The sequence below is a fragment of the Salvelinus namaycush genome, chromosome 29 (assembly GCF_016432855.1).
Source record: "Salvelinus namaycush isolate Seneca chromosome 29, SaNama_1.0, whole genome shotgun sequence".
NCBI lineage: Eukaryota > Metazoa > Chordata > Actinopteri > Salmoniformes > Salmonidae > Salvelinus > Salvelinus namaycush.
The window spans coordinates 25,530,785-25,550,075 of NC_052335.1; the positions used below are offsets into that span (position 1 = coordinate 25,530,785).

At 44.2% G+C, this 19,291-nt stretch overlaps 2 protein-coding genes and 1 pseudogene across 5 annotated transcripts in view; 2 read left to right on the plus strand and 1 right to left on the minus strand.

Moving 5' to 3' along the window:
- The window catches only part of LOC120024219 (midasin-like), a 59,613-nt gene extending 47,165 nt beyond the window's left edge, over positions 1-12,448 (plus strand). The window contains 23 exon segments of the mRNA XM_038968415.1: positions 450-676; positions 1,175-1,312; positions 1,624-1,817; positions 2,075-2,233; positions 2,445-2,579; positions 4,606-4,744; positions 4,987-5,171; positions 5,280-5,414; positions 5,600-5,738; positions 5,896-6,182; positions 7,330-7,482; positions 7,561-7,656; positions 7,801-7,999; positions 8,142-8,309; positions 8,408-8,562; positions 8,677-8,766; positions 8,903-9,018; positions 9,220-9,394; positions 9,610-9,683; positions 9,792-9,906; positions 10,090-10,156; positions 10,660-10,802; positions 11,011-12,448. Of these exon segments, the coding sequence (XP_038824343.1) occupies positions 450-676; positions 1,175-1,312; positions 1,624-1,817; positions 2,075-2,233; positions 2,445-2,579; positions 4,606-4,744; positions 4,987-5,171; positions 5,280-5,414; positions 5,600-5,738; positions 5,896-6,182; positions 7,330-7,482; positions 7,561-7,656; positions 7,801-7,999; positions 8,142-8,309; positions 8,408-8,562; positions 8,677-8,766; positions 8,903-9,018; positions 9,220-9,394; positions 9,610-9,683; positions 9,792-9,906; positions 10,090-10,156; positions 10,660-10,802; positions 11,011-11,196 (3,475 nt within the window). The 3' untranslated portion in view covers positions 11,197-12,448.
- Position 12,449: 1 nt separating this feature from the next.
- On the plus strand, positions 12,450-15,113 carry LOC120024221 (annotated as a pseudogene).
- A 645-nt stretch (positions 15,114-15,758) lies between these two features.
- Positions 15,759-19,291, minus strand: part of LOC120024508 (ankyrin repeat domain-containing protein 6-like) — a 34,034-nt gene continuing 30,501 nt past the window's right edge. For 3 of the 4 annotated variants that reach the window (XM_038968777.1, XM_038968776.1, XM_038968774.1), the window contains 4 exons: positions 18,921-19,073; positions 18,429-18,542; positions 17,947-18,244; positions 15,759-17,532 (listed from right to left, as the gene is read on the minus strand). In XM_038968777.1, the coding sequence (XP_038824705.1) occupies positions 16,877-17,532; positions 17,947-18,244; positions 18,429-18,542; positions 18,921-19,073 (1,221 nt within the window). In that variant the 3' untranslated portion in view covers positions 15,759-16,876. The remainder of the gene's footprint in view (positions 17,533-17,946; positions 18,245-18,428; positions 18,543-18,920; positions 19,074-19,291) is intronic. The other variant, XM_038968775.1, reaches the window with a different exon arrangement.

Here is a 19,291-nt window from a genome sequence, read left to right on the forward strand (position 1 = left end):
TCATTTTATCTTGTTAGATTTTTGTTATAATTTAAAGATGCACTATGCACCGCCATTTCCTGCTTGTAAAATTAGAATAGTTTGCCTAATTTCAGTTTGTGACAAAACAAGCAAGTATAGTGTAGAGAAACATTGTACCATCTAAATCGCTGTGAAATATATTTTCCATAACACAAAATATTGTACTTTCAGTTGTTTTAAGCTGGTGTACAAAACCGAAAGTAAAAGATGCAAAAAAGAAACTTAAGAACAGGAAGCATAGAAGTAGCGCACATAGAACAGTTATACCGCTTCTTTGACTTGCTTTCAATGAGAATGAAAGATCTATAACACACATTTCTATGTGAATTTGGTTAGGTCGCCCCAAAAGTTACATATTGCAGCTTTAAGCATAGCCTTGCTGTTGATGCTCTTAATTTGCTAACCCTCCCTTCTCTTCACCTCCTCAGGAGCCACTTCTCTGTGTGTTGCTCTGGCTATGACCGGCTGGGTGCCGTGGCGGCACAGATGCCCATGGTGGAGCAGCTCTTCACCCCCAACACCCCAGAGGGCACGGCTGACACCCAGCCTGGTCTGACCCGTGGCTTGCAGTACGTCAGGGGAGAGGTGGAGTCTAGCCTGACTGAGTTCACCACCTGGAAGACACAGCTACTCTCCCTGGGCTACGGACACACAGGTGAGAACAGACAGACCATGCTTTATGAATCAGTCAAATGTATTTTATAAAGACCTTTTTACATCAGCAGTTGTCACAAAATGCTTTAAAGCAGTGGTGGAAGGTACTCAATTGTCATGCTCAAGTAAAAGTGAAAGTCACCCAGCAAAATACTACTTGAGTAAAAGTATTTGGTTTTAAATATACTTAAGTATCAAAAGTAAATGTAATTGCTAAAATATACTTAACTATCAAAGGTAAATGTAATTGCTAAAATATGTTATGAGTAAAAGTATAAATAATTTCTTATTCCTTATCAAACAGCACACTAACCCTAACCCATCATAGAAACATTTGTATTCCAATGGTATTACACTGTTACAATTCTATTATACTTCCATTCCAATGGTATTACACTGTTACAATTCTATTATACTTCCATTCCAATGGTATTACACTGTTACAATGCTATTACAGTGTTATTACATTGGCAAAATAATTTTCCCTCTCTTTCTGCAGGTTACCAGCAAACATTCCATTCCGAGTTCTCTGCTGAGCTGGAGAAGGCCATCAACACTGTGCTGGTTGCCGTGCAGACCCTAGTGAAGAGAAAGGATGGGGAGCAGTTGAGAGAACAGCAGACAGACACCAAGAGAGGTGAGGAGTCACCCCTGCTGTCTGCCTCCAATAACACACCTGGGTCGTATTCACTAGGCACCAAATGGAAGAAAACAGACTGAAACTGGGAGGGACATTCTGAACTTGCCCATAAAGAAACGCTTTTTTAATGCCTTGTATGCTTGTGTGGTTATTGTTGGAGAACTGTCGAAGAACAAGCTGTCAAAAAAAGCTATCCCAAGAATGCCAGAGTACGACTGGGCCAAGATGCGTTAACATGATCAATCCTAGTGTTCTGCGAGTCGCGACCTTTGATGGAGAATGATGTAATTTCCTGTTGTATCTGCCAGTTCCAGAAGGTGAGGAGGAGGAGGAGGAGCCCCAGGAGGACCTGCTGAAGCCTGGTCACCTGAGCCGTCTGCTGGAAGAGGAGTTGGGAGCAGAGGTGGCGTCTCTCTCCCTGGGGGAGGTCAGCGACACGCTGGAACAGCTACTGGAGAGACTCCGAGTCCACCGAGACTCCTGTCCACCTCAGCAGCTTCAGGTACAGTAGTCACACAGCATACACTTTAGCCTATACCACCCTCTAGTGGAGTGGAGATGCACAACCACCACTGAAACGCCTTGCAACTCTACGATTTTGTGGGTAATGCCAAGGAGTTCATCATTCTTTCTCCTGAGTTTTTCTGAACGATGATGTCCTGCTGTTTCAGATTGCTTTATCATGATCTCATGATATTCAGAATATATCACCAGTGACCCTCTGTCTTCCTTCTTTGTCCTGCGTGTTGTGTTTAGGAGCTGAGTGAGGCTTGCAGGCTGCTGGTGCGTCTAGACCCCATGCTGGGGCTGTACTCGGAGCTGGTATGCTACTACCTGGCTGTGTCACTGGGAGCCCACAGGAGCACTGGGAAACTGCTCTCTGTCCTGGCCGGCATCTTCACTGAGTTAGCCCAGAAGGTACTGTATGCAACCCCTGTACTTGGATCTGTTTTCGAACACGAGCACAAATACATGTTGAAAAAACGTTAGCAGTGAAAGGTCTTAGAACAACCTGTAGTTTCAGTAGCTCTTTATTTCTACTGTTTGGGTAAGTCACCTAAGCTGCAATGGTGCTACTGTACAGCCACTGTTTTTCTATGCTGATTTGCCTTATTGTCTTGTCCTGCAGGGTTTCTGCCTCCCCCAGGAGTTGGAGGGAGGGGATGGAGAGGGGGCCACAGAGTTCCACGACTACGAGGGCGGTGGCATCGGCGAGGGAGAGGGCACCAAAGATGTCAGCGACAAGATCGAGAACGAAGAACAGGTGATGCTTCCTACAAGAATTGCAATACAGTGCAGACACTAAGAGCTATGTTATTTGAGTAGCATTGCTCATGAAGGGGTGAATCCTAACTTCCACTTAAAACCTTTTCTCAATAGGGGGTGCTGTTTGCACTTTGTAATAATTTCGTTCCCAAATTAAACTGCCTCGTACTCAATTCTTGCTCGTACAATATGCATATTATTATTACTATTGGATAGAAAACACTCTCTAGTTTCTAAAACCGTTTGAATTATATCTGTGAGTAAAACAGAACTCGAGTTGGAGCAATTTTCCTATGAGGAAGTGAGAAATCTGAAATCTGCAGGCTGTTCTGAGGTCGGTTTATTAATTTGCATGTATTCTATTGGTTGAGATGCACTGCATACGCCTTCCCCTGGATGTCAGCAAATAGTGAGAATTGGAATGGAGTTGCTAGGCAGATCTGAGGCCTTATAAATGGGCTGGCAACGTGGTGTCCTCTCTTTCTTCCCTTCGCCATAACGCAAGACAGACCTCAGGATGGCGTTCTAGAAAGCTCCCGTTATAGCCCTTAGATATATCCGGCTCTGATTTTATTCGATATAGGTGTTAAAGACATCATAATGTTGTTATTTTAAACCGAGTTATATCAGTTTATATCAGTATATTGCGATTTTCGGGTATTTATTTGTGCTGCGTTCTAGGGAGTTGGGCACGTCTGGCCCACATGGCTAATGTTTACTGCTAATTCCAAAGTTGAAGGCGACAATCTACAACCGAGCAACGATTCTTTTGGAAAAAGGACAACTTGCCCAAGATTCTGATGGGAGCTCATCAAAAAGTAAGAACTATTTATGATGTTAATTCGTTGTTCTGTTGAAAAATGTAAAACTCATATTCCGCCATTAATTTCGGTGCGGTCTCGCTTTAACGCACGCTGTATGTCGTAGTAACATTAATTTTAAAAATCTAACACAGCGATTGCATTAAGAACTAATGTATCTTTCATTTGCTGTCCAACCTGTATTTTTTAGTCAAGTTTAGGATTAGTTACTGATTAGATTAGGTGCCTCTCCCAAGATTTCTCCCGACATATTGTTGGCAGCTTGGCTACTATTCTCATTGTATAACCACGATTTGTGCCGCTAAATATGCACATTTTCGAACAAACTCTATATGTATTGTGTAATATGATGTTATAGGACTGTCATCTGAAGAAGTTTGAGAAGGTTAGTGAAAAAATTAATATCTTTTGCTGGTTTATTCGTTATCGCTATTGTTGGCTTGAATCAATGCTGTTGTGTGGTTGGCTATTGTAGTAAGCTAATATAATGCTATATTGTGTTTTCGCTGTAAAACACTTAAAAAATCTGAAATAGTGGCTGGATTCACAAGATCTTTGTCTTTCATTTGCTGTACGCTGTGTATTTTTCAGAAATGTTTTATGAGTATTTAGGTAATTCACGTTGGTCTCTGTAGTTATTCTAGTTGCTTTGGTGAGAGTTGTGATGGTGGCTGCAATGGTAAACTATGATTTATACCTGAAATATGCACATTTTTCTAACAAAACATATGCTATACAATAAATATGTTATCAGACTGTCATCTGATGAAGTTGTTTCTTGGTTAGTGGCTATTTATATCTTTATTTGGTCGAAATTGTGATAGCTACCTATGCAGGAAAAAACTGGTGGAGTAAAAAAAGTGGTGTCTTTTGCTAACGTGGTTAGCTAATAGATTTACATATTGTGTCTTCCCTGTAAAACATTTTAAAAATCAGAAATGATGGCTGGATTCACAAGATGTGTATCTTTCATCTGGTGTCTTGGACTTGTGATTTAATGATATTTAGATGCTAGTATTTACTTGTGACGCTATGCTAGGCTATGCTAGTCAGCTTTTTTACTGATGGGGGTGCTCCCGGATCCGGGATTGTGTGCAAGTAGAAGTTTTAAGTTGAATTTTCACTTGGTCTCCTACTGACATCAATGCATTACTCAGTAAAAATGTATAAAGTTTTGCAAAAATGTTACGTTTTCTGTCGTAGGTGGAGGACACTTTCCAGGAAGGCCAGGAGAAGAAAGAGGAGGAACCTGACAAGAAGAACATTGACGAGGAGGATAACGCTATCGAGATGTCCGAGGACTTTGACGGTCAGATGCATGATGGAGACCAGCAAGAGCCAGGTGGGTGGACAGAACTCTTAACACACAGCCTCATGGGAGTCTGATCACGCTCCCGGGTTATGTTCATTAGGCACCAAATGGAAGAAAATAGACACAGGGAGGGCCTACCTGGAATTTGTCCAATAAGAAACACTCATATTCATTATCTGTTGCAAAACATTTCAAACCGTTTTCCATTGCATGCCCTAATGCGAGACCAGGGTCGGGTTCATCTCAAAGCTCTCTTGGTTGTGCCTTTTCAGGTGAGGATGACGTGGAGGAGTCTGACAAAGAGGAGGATGACGATCTGGATAAGAAGATGGGCGACCTGGGAGAGGGCCAAACGGACACGCTGGATGAGAGGATGTGGGGTGATGATGAGGAGGAAGAGGAGGAAGAGGAGGAGGGCAGTGACAAGGAGGAAGAGTCAGGCCAAGGAATGGACCAGGTACGGAGAGGAAGGATCAGAAAAGAGGGTTCAAATGTCAGAAAGGGCCGTATCTGCTGCTTCTAGTAGGACCATTTCACTAATTATGCTCTTTTGTGGTTTCTTCAGGGGGAATCAGACCTGGTAGCCAAGGATGACAACCTGGATGCAGCGGACCCCAATAAAGACAACAAGAACAAAGACGACAAAGACGAACAGTTGGACGAGGAGGAAAAGGAGAAGATCCATGAACAAGGGGACGAGGTAAGCTTTCACTGAAAATATATGCATATATACTTTACTGAGCATATCAATGTTGCGTCACACAGATTATCCCTGGCATTGCAAGGGGCTTTTTTCTGCACTTTACTCAACACATCTCAGGCTGTAATTGGGTGTGTTTTAGCAGGAGTGCTAGATAGCGTCTGATTTGAGTATCTGTGTTCCAGCGGGAGTTTGATGAGAACGAGGTGGACCCGTATCATGGGAAGCAGGAGAAGAAGCCTGACCCGGAGGCCATGGACCTGCCTGATGAACTCAATCTGGACCAGGAGGAGGACCAGGCCGGGGACGAGGGAGAGGGAAACGGTGAGGCCTCAGGGGTCAATTGTATATCTGGAAGAGGAAACTTTTTTTGTCCTGTTATCTTGTCACTAAATAAAATAATTAAAGAATAAGGGAGTAGAGGAACCGGTGGAGACACCAGAGCATCAGTGTGTGACAATTTAGTTTCTTTCTCCTCCAGAGGAAAACCCGTTTGACATTGACGAGACGCCAATGGAGCTGGAGGAGGATCAGACAGACAAACAAGGAGAGGAAGAAGGCCAGGAACCCAAGACTGAGGAGGAAGAGGGAGGTGGAGAACAAACAGAGGAGGAAGAGGGAGGAGGAGAACAAACAGAGGAGGCAGAGGAAGAGGGAGGAGGAGAACAAACAGAGGAGGCAGAGGATGAGGAGGAGAAGGACAAAGGACAAGAGGCAGGGAAAGAGGAGGATGTGGCCATCCCTACAAACGAAGGCCAGAAACCAAAGGTAGTTTGACTTCTCTTTCCTTGCATCATAATGATGGTGTGGCCGGTGACACTTTGCTTCTTGAAAGTCCAATATCTTGAGAACTTGACTGCTGACATGCAAATAATTTTGGGCCTGTGTCAACAGTGTACTATTGAAAAGAATATACCAAAATATAGTTTGAGTGGAGTTTCACTTTAAAGCTCAGACACACTGGTAGGATTGTCAAACATTTGCCTGCCGACGGTACTTAGACTGTCAACACTCTGTTCAGAGGTGCTATCTTTTTTGTGTTCATACAGCAAAGACCTTGGATGTCGTCAGCCACTCAGCCTTGTTAAAATACTCCAAACCAGAAGGTGGCAGTAGCGTTGTTTGGCAATGCATATCCTTGCGTGTTGCTTATGGTCTAAATTTCAAGCTCTCTGCGCTAATGTTGTTATTTTGTGGAAAACCCTTGTTGGTACTAGCCAGATGGCCACAGCTAGATGACTCCTTACGAAGATGACAAAAAACTATTTAATTCACTCTCCATAATCCCAGTGCCAGCCCATAGCCAAATGTTTAGCTAGCTAACGTTAGCATATTCGCTAGCTAGTGTAACATAGCTAGCTAGCTAAGGACACTGCACTAACTCGGCAGCTAACACAGGCAGCTGTTTCATGGAACGTAGCTAATCCATTGGGATCTAATTATAATATCAATACTAGCTATGGTGGTTAGCTGGCTTGGAGGAAGTATTTAGTGTTGTGTGCATTGCGTCTGTGCACTTAGCTAGCTACCGTCCCATAACCTAATTTGCATATGACGTGTGACTGGCTCATCCACGGATGTAGGAGAAAATGCCATATTTTTTTCCTTTTGTGTTGTGTCCCCCACGTGGGTTTTGTGCTCTCTGATTGGCTCGAAGTCAAGTTGTTGGCCACTGACAAGCATTGCGATTCTACAAGTAGAATCGGTAGGTTCGTCGCTACTGGTTCAGCATGCAGCAGGTACCTCTTTTGTTCTAGCAAGAGAAGGAACTGCCTCCCACTGTGAAAAGTGAGATTATCAGCAGTGAGATTATCAGCGTGTTTAATGCTTTAAGCACCTTGTGAGCCCAGATGTACCTAGAACAGAATGCTTTGCTAGTTGGGTGTTTAACGCCTTTTTTCTTCATTGCCCACAGGAGGAGGAAGGGGAGGGTGAGGATGAGGAGCAGCCAGAATCGGCAGAGAGGAAGGAGCACAACACAGATGGTCAGACAGGAGAGGAGAACGTCCAGAGTGAGACCGCTGTGGAGCTGGCAGGGGACGCATCCGAGAGAGACCAAGCTAAAGAAGTAGAAACCCATACCCATTTACAGCCGATGTAAATTTGTTATTTGGCAGGCACACATTGACCCTCTTGTGTTGTCCAGGAGCGTGGTAGTGGAGCGGCTGATGCCAGCCAGTCGGAGGGACACGAGTCCAAACTCATGGCAAGGATGTCTTCTCAGAAAGCGAGCAAGACACAGGTCTAAAAATCTCTACCGTGTGTTTTTGAGATAATGTTTTCTAGTGAATCTGAAACATTTTAAACCGTGATCAAATTCTGTTTTGTGTTTTAAGATGAGCTATATATTTCTAAATTTGTTCTTATGCTGACCTGGCTGTTCCAGAGCTTCAAAAGGAAGCCGGGGCAGGCTGACAACGAGCGTTCGACGGGCGACTACAACGAGCGAATCAACAAGCGTCTACGCACGGTGGAAAGCACTACGGAGAAGACGTTGGAGAACAAACAGACTCAGGCCCAGCAGGAGTCAGACCTGTACGAGCATATCAAACAGGGAGAGATGGCCTACGACACACAGACATACGGTCAGGCACCAATCACACCACAGAGCAGATATGCCATACCAGTTCATCTCCCTAAGAAGATGATAGTCCAAGATAAGAAGCCTTTGCTTCTAAGCTATTATAAGAGCCCTTTCACTGAGCCTCTTGTCTCTGCTGTTGACAGATGTTGCCAGTGCAGACCAGCAGAAACCAGACGGAGCCCCACAAGATGAGGACCAAGAGGACGACGACATTGCAATGGATACAGAGGAGCAGGAAGAGGACCTGCGGGCTGTTGACGCACAGGAGTTGAAGCCAGAGCAGCTGGACTCGACCAGAGCGTCACAGAAAGGTGCTCTATCCATCTCCTCTCACTGTCTACACCTGTGTGTGGGTGCTTGTGTGTTTGCCTGTTGTTTGTGTGTCTTACTGTGTAATTTCCCCCATCAGGTCTGGACAGTGGAGAGCTGGAGGCTCTGAGGCAGCATGAGGAAGACGAGGAGAGGCCAAAGGACACACAGGGTCACAGTGACGAGGAGCGCCCAGAGAGGAGCACAGAGTCTACCATCCACACTGTCCCAGAGCTGCTAATGAACACACTGCAGGTACCAGAGATCTGATCAGAGATCTGCTTAGGGCTCTAGTAATAAAGAAAAAACCCAGTCAGAAAGCACTGGAGCACTCTGTATAAGATTAGCTGAATGTGTGTGTCCGTCCAGAACCCAGTCCGCGACCCAGAGGAGCTGAGGAGGGAGATGGAGCTGCAGCTGGAGGCCTGGATGAAACAGGCCCCTGGAGACTGGGAGGAGGTACCAACACTTTGGATGTTCTGCTAATACATAAATATTACCGGATACTATTTACCCTGTTATGCGTTATTCCCATGACCTACCTGCAGAAGTTCAGATCTCTGTGTGTTGCTCCTGCTAATATCTTTCCCTATAGGAGAGTGCAGCGGCAGCCATGTGGCACCAGTACCAAACGTTGACCTCGGCCCTGTCCCAGCAGCTGTGTGAGCAGCTCCGCCTCATCCTAGAGCCCACGCAGGCGGCCAAGCTCAAGTGAGTACCTACCGCAACCCCTAGAAGATCATTCATGGAGCATGGCCACTGATCAGCCATCAGACAAAACGCAGACCGGAGCAGGAACAGGCTTCTGTAACCTTTCCTATGAATTCATTTATTTTTCATTTGAAAGATCCTCCTTTTTAATTTCACAACAAATATTAGCTCATCTCTTATTCTGTTTTCTCTCTGCCACAGAGGAGACTTCCGCACAGGAAAGCGTCTGAACATGCGGAAGGTGATCCCCTACATCGCCAGTCAGTTCCGTAAAGACAAGATCTGGCTGAGGAGAACCAAGCCCAGCAAGAGAGAGTATCAGATCTGTCTGGCCGTGGACGACTCCTCCAGCATGGTGGACAACCACTCAAAACAGGTAGGTCGCTTCACAGAGGGATGAGTGGAGACAACCTTGCAATCAGTGTTGCAGGAACTATGTATGAGTTCTAAATGGCACGCTATTCCCTTTAGAGTGCACTAGTTTAGACTGTGGCTCAAAAGTCTCTGGTCAAAAGTAGTGCACTATATAGGGAATAGGGTGCCACATGGGGAAAAACACAATGTCTCACCGCTGTCTCCTGTGCCTCACAGCTGGCCTTTGAATCCCTGTCTGTGATCGTCAACGCTCTCACTCTCCTGGAGGTTGGGCAGGTGTCTGTGTGCAGGTGAGAGGAGCAGTCACTGAAAATACATTAATATGGATGTCCAGGTGTTTCTCTTCCCCTGACAGTGAGATAACATGATGTGTGGAATGTTTTGGTTGTCCCCCTCAGCTTTGGAGAGACAGTGCAGCTTCTCCACCCGTTCCAACAACCGTTCAACGATCAGTCAGGTGCTAGGATACTGAGGCTCTGTCAGTTCCAGCAGAAAAAGACCAGGATAGCCCAGGTGGGAATTCCTTTCCTTCTTCCTTCCTTCATTTTTACACTCTTTAGTTTTGATGATTTGAACCACTTTCAGGCCTGTTCTTTACTGTAATATTGTTCAACAGATCTCCCCCCAAAATACTCTTTGAGACAGATTTTTTTTCATCTGAGACTGACTCCCACATTGTGCTCTAATATCCTTTAGTTCCTGGAGACCTCAGCCAACATGTTTGTAGCAGCCAAGCAGCACAGCCTTGGATCCATGAACACAGGTACTCTACTGGGTGGAAGGTTTAGTATGATTACTATAAGCGAGAATGGCTTCCCCTAGTCCCCTAGATCCCACTATTCCTTACAGTAATGGGTTGAGACATATGCAAGAATGTCAGCTGATTACATCGTCCTCTGAGGCTTTGGGGTCCATGCCCTGGTAGTATCTGATGTCCAACAAACAAGCCCTGAGTGGAGCAGTGTGTTGGTAGGGAGCAGAGCCCCAGTACTGTTAGTCAAAGGCAGAGTATTGTTCCTGCTACAGTGCCCCTGGTGAAGCTAACATGTCCTCTGTGGAGCCGCGCTGAGGATCACAGTGCAGAGCTGGTATCAGGGCTCTCACTGCTCTCCCTCTGCGGCCCAGAGGACTGGAACCTGTAAGCAGACACCCAGGGCCATTGTGGTGCCAGTGTAAACTGACCGCCTCCCCCTCATCCTGTGCTCTTTTTTTCTCTCCCATCTCTCTCCCTCCCTCTCACTCTCTCTCCCCCCCTCCCCTCAACAGAGACGGCCCAGCTGCTGCTCATCGTGTCGGACGGCAGGGGGCTCTTCCTGGAGGGGAAGGACAGGGTGACGGCTGCCGTGCAGGCGGCTCGCAGCGCCAACGTCTTTGTCATCTTCGTGGTGCTTGACAACCCCAACTCCAGGGTAAAGGACTTTGTTGGTTTAGATGGAATCCATGTTATGTAGCAAGGACTGTGGATAGTAAATGTAAGGTTTTACTGTAATTTACATGATACAGTCCAATAGAAGTGGCATGTGAATGGTCAAGTCACTGAGATATGATATTCATATTGAAATATCCTGGAAATATTCCACAATATTCCTTTTGACATTTCCTGTAATTTTTCTACAGGACTCCATTCTGGACATCAAGGTGCCCATCTTCAAAGGTCCAGGAGAGATGCCTGAGATCCGCTCCTACATGGAGGAGTTCCCCTTCCCCTTCTACGTGATCTTGAGGGACGTCAATGCCTTGCCAGAGACCCTGAGCGACGCACTGAGGCAGTGGTTTGAACTCGTCACGGCAACCGACCAGTAGGCCAATGAGAAGAAACCATCTGAGAGTGCAGCAACCAACCGCACAACGCCACTCTGCTGCTAGCCTCTCGACAACACACAGACTCAAAAACAGGACTCACAAAGGAAGACGGACTTGCCACTGTATATGTGCCTTTTTTCTTATTTTTACTCTAATTTTAGTAGACTGTAGAGTTTGATAGCAACCTCCGCTGGTTAGTCCTTGTCATCAGGCCGGGGGGATTCTGGAAGTTCTTTCGTAATGTAATTAGCATTGCTTTATCTTGCACGTCTATAAAAATGTTAGAAAACAAACAAAATGTGATTTCCTTCCGTTTGAACAAGATACCTCTTTTCCCTGTGTACTATAACCCCCTTCATGTTGTATGGATGTTTTCAGTCTAACATGCTCATCAAGACATTCTGCTTTCATGTAAACACATCAAATGGCCATGTATCGAGCTGACAGTGTTGTGATGTTAATGCACTGTTTGTCAAATAAAAAATAACAAGAAAAAAAAGAACCCCCTTAATTATATCATGGCAAAAGAAAAGCATGCTGATATGGGCTTGATCCATTTAAAAAGTAATCCCAAAATTGTGCCTTGAAAAAATGTTTCTGCATCTCACTTTACACTATGTGCTTTAAAAAATGCATCCATTGTTTACTTGGACATTATAATTCTGCCCAAAATAATGTGGTGTTATTATAAAGCTTCTCTCTCTTTTTCTCTTTCTCTCTTTCTCTCTTTATTTCTATAAAGGTCAATGTTTTTGGAAAATGTGGTTCTTATGCACTTTGAAGCACAAGGACTGCTAATAACAATTTTGATAAATGCTCCAATTGGTTCCATTTCTCTGGTCTTAGGCTATGTTTAGACAGGTAGCCAAATTCTGATCTTTTGACGAATCAGATCAGTTCTGAAAAATATCTGATGTCAAAAGATATGTGATTGGTCAAAATACCAATTTGGAAGTTGTGCTACCTGTCTAAATGCAGCCTAAGCGACATCACAACTACATCTGTTTTGCACCTCGACTGTACTGTAGATAAGGTTCATTCACTGACACGTCATTAGAAAATACCATTGCTGTGACATTAGGAAAACAGTGGTTGATGAATGTGCATTGAAATGTTTATCGCCAAGGTGATTTGTAATGTGGAAATAACTAAGCAAACAAATGATATTCATGTTAGTTGTTCATACCATCTATCAATCACATATGACACGATACATTGTATGATGTTAGGGTTAATAAACTTTTTAAAATGTTTTGAGCACATGTTTTATAATGTATGGTAGTAGCCTACAGTATAATTATTTTATGGCCCCTAAAGAAATGTGGATTTTCAATAAGTACTCCACCCCACAAGAGGGCGACATTGATCTTGTTAATCATCGATGTTGAACCAAGACAGACCAGCCAAAGACAGTGGATCAGCTGTAGAGCTGCCACTACAACCATGTTTGCTACTGTCCACATCGTGGCTAGCTCAAGGTTACCCATGGCAGCACTTACATTAAAACAGGTCATACAAATATATGTTGGTAACATGAACATTAAACCATGGGGTTAGTGTAGTGCCAACGAGGTAGTGTTCTCTGACATCATGCTTGCCTTGGGAAATAGCCATGGCAACATGAGCTAGCTAGCTAACATTAAAGGTCACGAACAGTCAAAATCATGTTTTTCATGTAAAGGTCGTGATCTGTTAAAATCATGTTTTTCATGAAATTGGATGATATTTGGATTAAATCCCAGATCAAAGAATGAAAAATGACTGTTGCTTTTACATAAAGTTTTATCAAACAGTTATTGGTCCCGGCTCGATGTCAAACACTTGGATACATCTGAATTATTAAGGCATCACCCTAACTCAATTTAATTCACCAATGGTAATGTGATATTCTCTTACCTAATTTAAATAAGTACTGTCTTGTAACCTGCATTGGAGAAGGCAATGTTGTGTTTGCAGAGGGGCATGGTTTATATATACTGAACAAAAATTTAAACGCAGCATGCTACAATTTCAAAGATTTTACTGAGTTACAGTTCATAGAAGGAAATCAGTCAATTGAAATGAATTCATTAGGCCATAATCTATGGATTTCACATGATCAAGGCCCAGCCAATCTGAATTAGTTTTTCCCCACAAAGAGCTGTATTACGGACAGAAATACTCCTCAGCACCGCTCCTCAGACGATCCCGCAGGTGAAGAAGAGGTCCTGGGCTGGTGTGGTTACACGTGGTCTGTAGTTGTGAGGCTGGTTGGATGTACTGCCAAATTCTCTAAAATGATGTTGGAGGTGGGTTATGGTAGAGAAATGTACATTCAATTCTATGGCAACAGCTCTGTTGGACATTGCTGTACTCAGCATGCCAATTGCACGCTCCCTCAAAACTTGAGACATCTGTGGCATTGTGTTGTGTGACAAAACTACATATTTTAGAGTGGCCTTTTATTGTCCCCAGCTCAAGGTGCACCTGTGTAATGATCATGCTGTTTAATCAGCTTCTTTATATACTACACCTGTCAGGTGGAGGGATTATCTTAGCAAAGGAGAAATTTTCACTAACAGGGATGTAACAAATTTGTGCAAAACATTTGAGAGAAATAAGCATTTTGTGCTGATGGATCATTTCTTGAATCTTTTATTTCAGCTCATGAAAAATCATGAAAAATAAAACACTTTACATGTTGCGTTTATATTTTGGTTTAGTAGGGCTAGCTAGATAGCTACTATACTGGTGCCAAATTTTGATTGTAGGGTGTTTGTCAGCAAATATAATTAAAAGTTTACCTTATTCATCTATGGCAAAGATACTTATATGTTTCCCCTTTCATCTGTGTCTGGTGTTAGCTAGTCAGCACATCCGTCAATGCTGCTGTGAACCACATCACAAGAGACATGCAAAACTGGAGAGAGACCAAAACATTGACATCATTGATGCAATTTCAATGTCGTTTGAGTTGCTTTGTGCATCACCAAGTTTGCTTGAGATGATTTTACTGCAACACTGCTCACTGCATCCAAGTTTCTTGACATAGGAGTTTCAAAGAGCTGTCAATCAATGCGAGCTCATGAATATAAGCTCCGCGCCCACGCCTGTCTTTTCAAACTTCCTGGTAGCCATGAGAGAAAAGATTATAATAGCATTTCTGTCCCCCAAAATATTATGGGAGATAGTTTAGTCCCTCAAAAGGCTATTTTACATGGGAATCACAATGACTATTCAGGACCTTTAACATTTAAGCAGTGATCAGTGTTATTTCCTGATAGTTATTTTCTGCCATTAACAGCTAGTTCTCAGTTATCCTCTCCCCACTCAGACCATTCCCAGAGAGTCCTAACAAAATTTGTGCTTGAGAAAAAATGTTTTGCTAAAAAGCTATTTTTGCCCATTTGAATGGGAATCTATTACAGTAAGGTACTTACTAATTGTTTACCTCAGCATATTGCTCTGCTAATACCATATGATTGTTTATAAATTAGCCAGATAGCCGGGTAACTTGCTAGCTAGATTGCTTGTTTGCTTCCACTGCTCTAGCCGTACGGCGACCTCTACTGTAACTTGTGTTTGAGTGCTTATTCTCTTTCCACAGTTTTTACAGAGACAGAAAGTGTTGGGCCTGTACAGAAACATGATGTGGACCATAAGACAAGTGCCAGACGAAGGAGACCGAAAAGACTTAAGGTATTGGGCGAGTGATGAGTTCAAGAGAAATAAAAATGCCACAAATCAGGTGAGAAATGGCAAAGCCAATGTCTGAAATTGTGTTTCATATTTTATGTTGTATCCCTTTTCTAAACATTGTCTCTCCATATCCCTAGAACGCCATCTGAATGATGATCACACAGGCAAATATGCACCACGATGAGCTGCAGTCATCCCTTGCATTGGCTAACATTAAGAAAGGTCTTAGGCCTACATAGAGCCATTAGTATTGCTGCGTCAATTCAAAATAGACTAAAACCTGTCTGGAACTGTGGGACTGAGGTAATCCACCCGTTCATGCTGGAAGTGAATGCCAGCAACTTTGCTATTCTGCCTCAAATGTAGCTAAGGTATAACTGCCGGAGTTAGATACCTCAAATGGACTGTGTATGTGCAGCATCAAAGCCATAGGAATCAGGACCTTGTCACACTTACCATGGAAGAAATCTTAGCTGTACCAGCTCCTCTACTTTCTTCTCGTGAATCCCTGACACTGCTAGTGTCTGATACAGAATGTTGTTTGGCGTGAGCACAACCATATGAGATATGTCATGGGGAGTCCCCTATCAGTTTGGTTGCTATTAAAATGTCCATGTCTAGCAGTGGTGACGCTTTCCCAGATCGCTGAGTCTAGTTCACTTTTGAGCAAAGCTGTGAGAATCATGTATGATGTGCCATTTGCAATAATGTGAAATAGCACCATCTGTAATGGTTTCTGGGTTATAACTAGTATTCCAGGGCTCATGTTGGTCTGCTCTTGTGTAGCTCTTTACGTCTACCTCTTGAATATAAAACAGACGTGCCATTTTTGTAGTTTCTCTTTCGTTTTTTTACAAAATACACTTGACATCATCTGACTTCATTAGACAGAATGTATGTTCATATCAGCAGAGACATCAATGTACAACGACCTCACATGAACAGAACAAGTGTCACCTATGAGCACGGTAACACATTTACAGTAGTCTATTTTACTTTTCATCATGCCAACATGGTCTTCCTAACAGTAACTCATTTTAGTGCTGAGGATAAACATTAGGGTGTTATGGAGTTTTTACCATCAAAGAAATAGTGGGCTGGAGCAGAAGTGGATGAGTACTAAAGTTTTGAAAACACAACTTCTCTTCAGTTAAGACACTTTCAGTTTGGCTGTATTCTCGTGAGTTCTGTTGCACTTGTAAGTCACATATGAAAGCTTGCAGTAGTTTATTCTACTGATATGTTAAGCATCCTGGCCAACTCAAAACTATTCCTGAAGCTGTCTGCTCTCGTTTTCCTCTACTCTCTCATTGAATTTTGTTTTTTACAATATCACTAAAAATGACCCACATTTTCCACAAACCCCCAGAATAATTCTCATAACAGGCTTTCGCGTCACAGGATAAAAAGCACTGGAGTATTGGCATGTTGAGGACAAGCTATCAATGTGCCAATATGTGTGGGTGTTCCAGTTCAATAATGGCACTGTGACAGATCCATTGTAACTAGCAGTACATTTACTGGGGGTTTTACAAAGCACAACACACAGGAGCTGCCCAGGTGTATACAACAAAACACATGATTAACAAGACAACATTATACTGAATTGTCTGGCATGCCATAACATTTCTCATTAATAAGTTACCATTACAAATTGATTATTTTCTACTGTTGCATGACATTATTAGATATATGTATGAAATTCTGTAGAGAAGGTGCATGGTCAATGACAAATGTATGGCCAATTTATGGTCAAGTCTACTAGTGGGTCCACTAGATCCAGGTTGCCATCTGTAATGACCTCAGATGGTTTTTGCCGTTCTGAATGTGTAACTCTAAACCACAGGAGGTTGGTGGCACCTTAATTGTGGAGGATGGGCTTGTGGTAATGGAGTGGAATAAGTATACCATTCCATTCGCTCTATTCCAGACATTATTATGAGCCGTCCTTCCTCCCCTCAGCAGCCTCCACTGATTTAAACTCTGCAGTGGTATGTCTGTGTTAGCTGTCGTCGTGCCTGTTAGTCCTGAGCATGCGTAGCTCGTCCTCCAGGTAGGTGATCCTCTCCAGCAGGGCAGCCCTGTCTGCCTGGGCCCTCTGGTCCGCCTGCCACCTGGCCTCCTGGATCTTCCTCTCATACCAGTGTTCCATCTGGGTCGACACCGCCTCAAAGAAGTACTGTGTCACCTCCAGGGCGTGCATGTTCTCCCTTTCCTGGGCAAAGGAGCTCTCCCCTCCGCCTCTCTCCACGGCTCTTTCCTCAAACACCTCCAGAGTCTGAGTCCCCTCGGCCTGCCCCACCGTGGCAACCTTGGCCTTAGTCCTGCCCTGGGAGTGCCTCTTGTGGTGCTTGCCCTTGTCCCTGCCCTGCTCCCGGTCTCTATCTCTTTCCCTGTCGAGGTCCTTGTCCTGTCTGCTGCTACAGTGGCGCTCTGTCGCTGGGGACAGACTGCTGGCCCGGTTGTTGTTGCTTCTGCTGCTCCTGCTGCTCGGTCCCAACTCCAGCAGCGCCACGTCCTGCAGTTCCTGATATGGCCTCCGGTGTTCAGTAGCACCTAGCAAGCGCTCCTTGGGTCGCACTACTTGGGGAGACTGTGACAGGAACTTGGCAGTAGTTGGGGAGGAGATCTCCGCTTGCTTGGGATGTTTATCACTGTCTGGAAGATTTCCAAGAAGCAATTATGGAATGAATTAGAATTAAAAAGTCAACCTTAGAGCATGGCACACAAATAATTGATGATTATTCAAATTAGTTCCAGTGAGATTGCCAATCTTCAAATGCAGTCTGATAGTATGGGATGATATTTTAATTAGCCTGCCATAGGCAACAATAATTTTTAAATTTCTGTGAAAATGTTATATTTGGGCCACATTCAATCTTTATTTACTTTTTTTTTTAAAGGTATGACCTAATAATAATAAACGTAATAAACTTAGATTACGTAACGCTTACACAAGCCTGTATCTGCTTGAAATTATTTCCCACTCTTTGTGTATGTGCGTTCGTGCATGTGCATAAGCGTAGTAATTCAGAGCGCTGGCTATTTCACAGAGTTCTGTTTGAACTGTACCTGGAGAGCTGTCCACCTGAACAGCAAAGCAGTGGTTGGCTGAGGGGTCCTCTGTCGCGGCGGTGTTGCGGTCTCCCTCGGTGACATCAGTGATGTGGGGGGCCAGACACTGGGCGCTGTCCCCAGGCCCCCCAGCAGGCAGCACGGTGAGTCCCCCAGGGTCCACCTCACACAGGCCCTCAGACATGGACGAGGACCGGCGCAGCTTGGTGTTGCAGGGGTCTCCTGCGAAGCGCACCTCGATGTTCTGGAGCTTGGCCATGCACCAGTTCTTCAGCTCGTTCACCACTGATGCCTGCTTGAAGGGCAGGCCAAGACATGAAGGGTTTAATGACAGAGGAAACATTAGCGTACAATAGTATTCATCGTAAGTGTAAATGCATTGTTGAAATATCTGAGCTAAACCTCGAATGAAAAAGCGATATGGCATAGACCACCCTCTCCTGCTGTGTTGAGTGAGTTGACACTGCTGTTCGTATTACCTGTCTCTTTTCCCCCTCCTGTCTTTCCTGCATGGCTCTCTGGTTGATCCTGTGTTGGCACTCTGTCCTCTCCGCTGACACCCTCTCTACTGTCATCTTATCCAGAGCACGGATCTAGAACCACACAATCACAAACCAGAGTTAAATGCCTGAACCTGACAGAGCTGTCATGATTAATGCAAGACGCCGGTTGTGACAAAAGCTCAGAGCTGACTTTAGCAACATTACACTTCATTTCATTAATAGGCTATGCAAAATCAGCACAAATTATACATGCATGGATTTCCCGCCCCACATCCACCAGCACTGCTGTGACTTGAGAGACTGGTGTGGTGTAGGTAGTGTTCATTAGTCACCAAACGGTAGGGAATGGACTGAAACTGGGACTGATCTACCTGGACTGGTTCAATAAGAAATATTCCTTTTAGCTTTTTGGTGCAAAACATTTTACGTTGCCTTCCCTAATGAACACCACCCTGGTCTAGTCCGTACCTGATGTTTGTTCTTGCGGTCCAGCTGTCCCATCTTGTTGTTCATCAGGTCCTGCACCGTGTGGATCTCCGTCTTCATCTCCTCCTTGGTGGCCTCCAGCTGGTTCTCCAGCTTGTTGATCAGAGGCTCACAGCGACAGCCGTTGATAGGGGCCTGGGACACAGACAATAACCATGAGCACTGAGCCACTTGACAGTGGAGACTAACAGAACGAAACATGTTTTTGAAGCATGATGTACAAGTAAACCCAGGGGCCAACTTTCACTGGGGACGGGTGAAAGTCCCCCCAGTTTTATAATTGGAATGTGATACAAAACAAGGCAACAGTGTGCATTAGGACTATGCAGATGCCTCCGAGCAGTCGGGTTGGC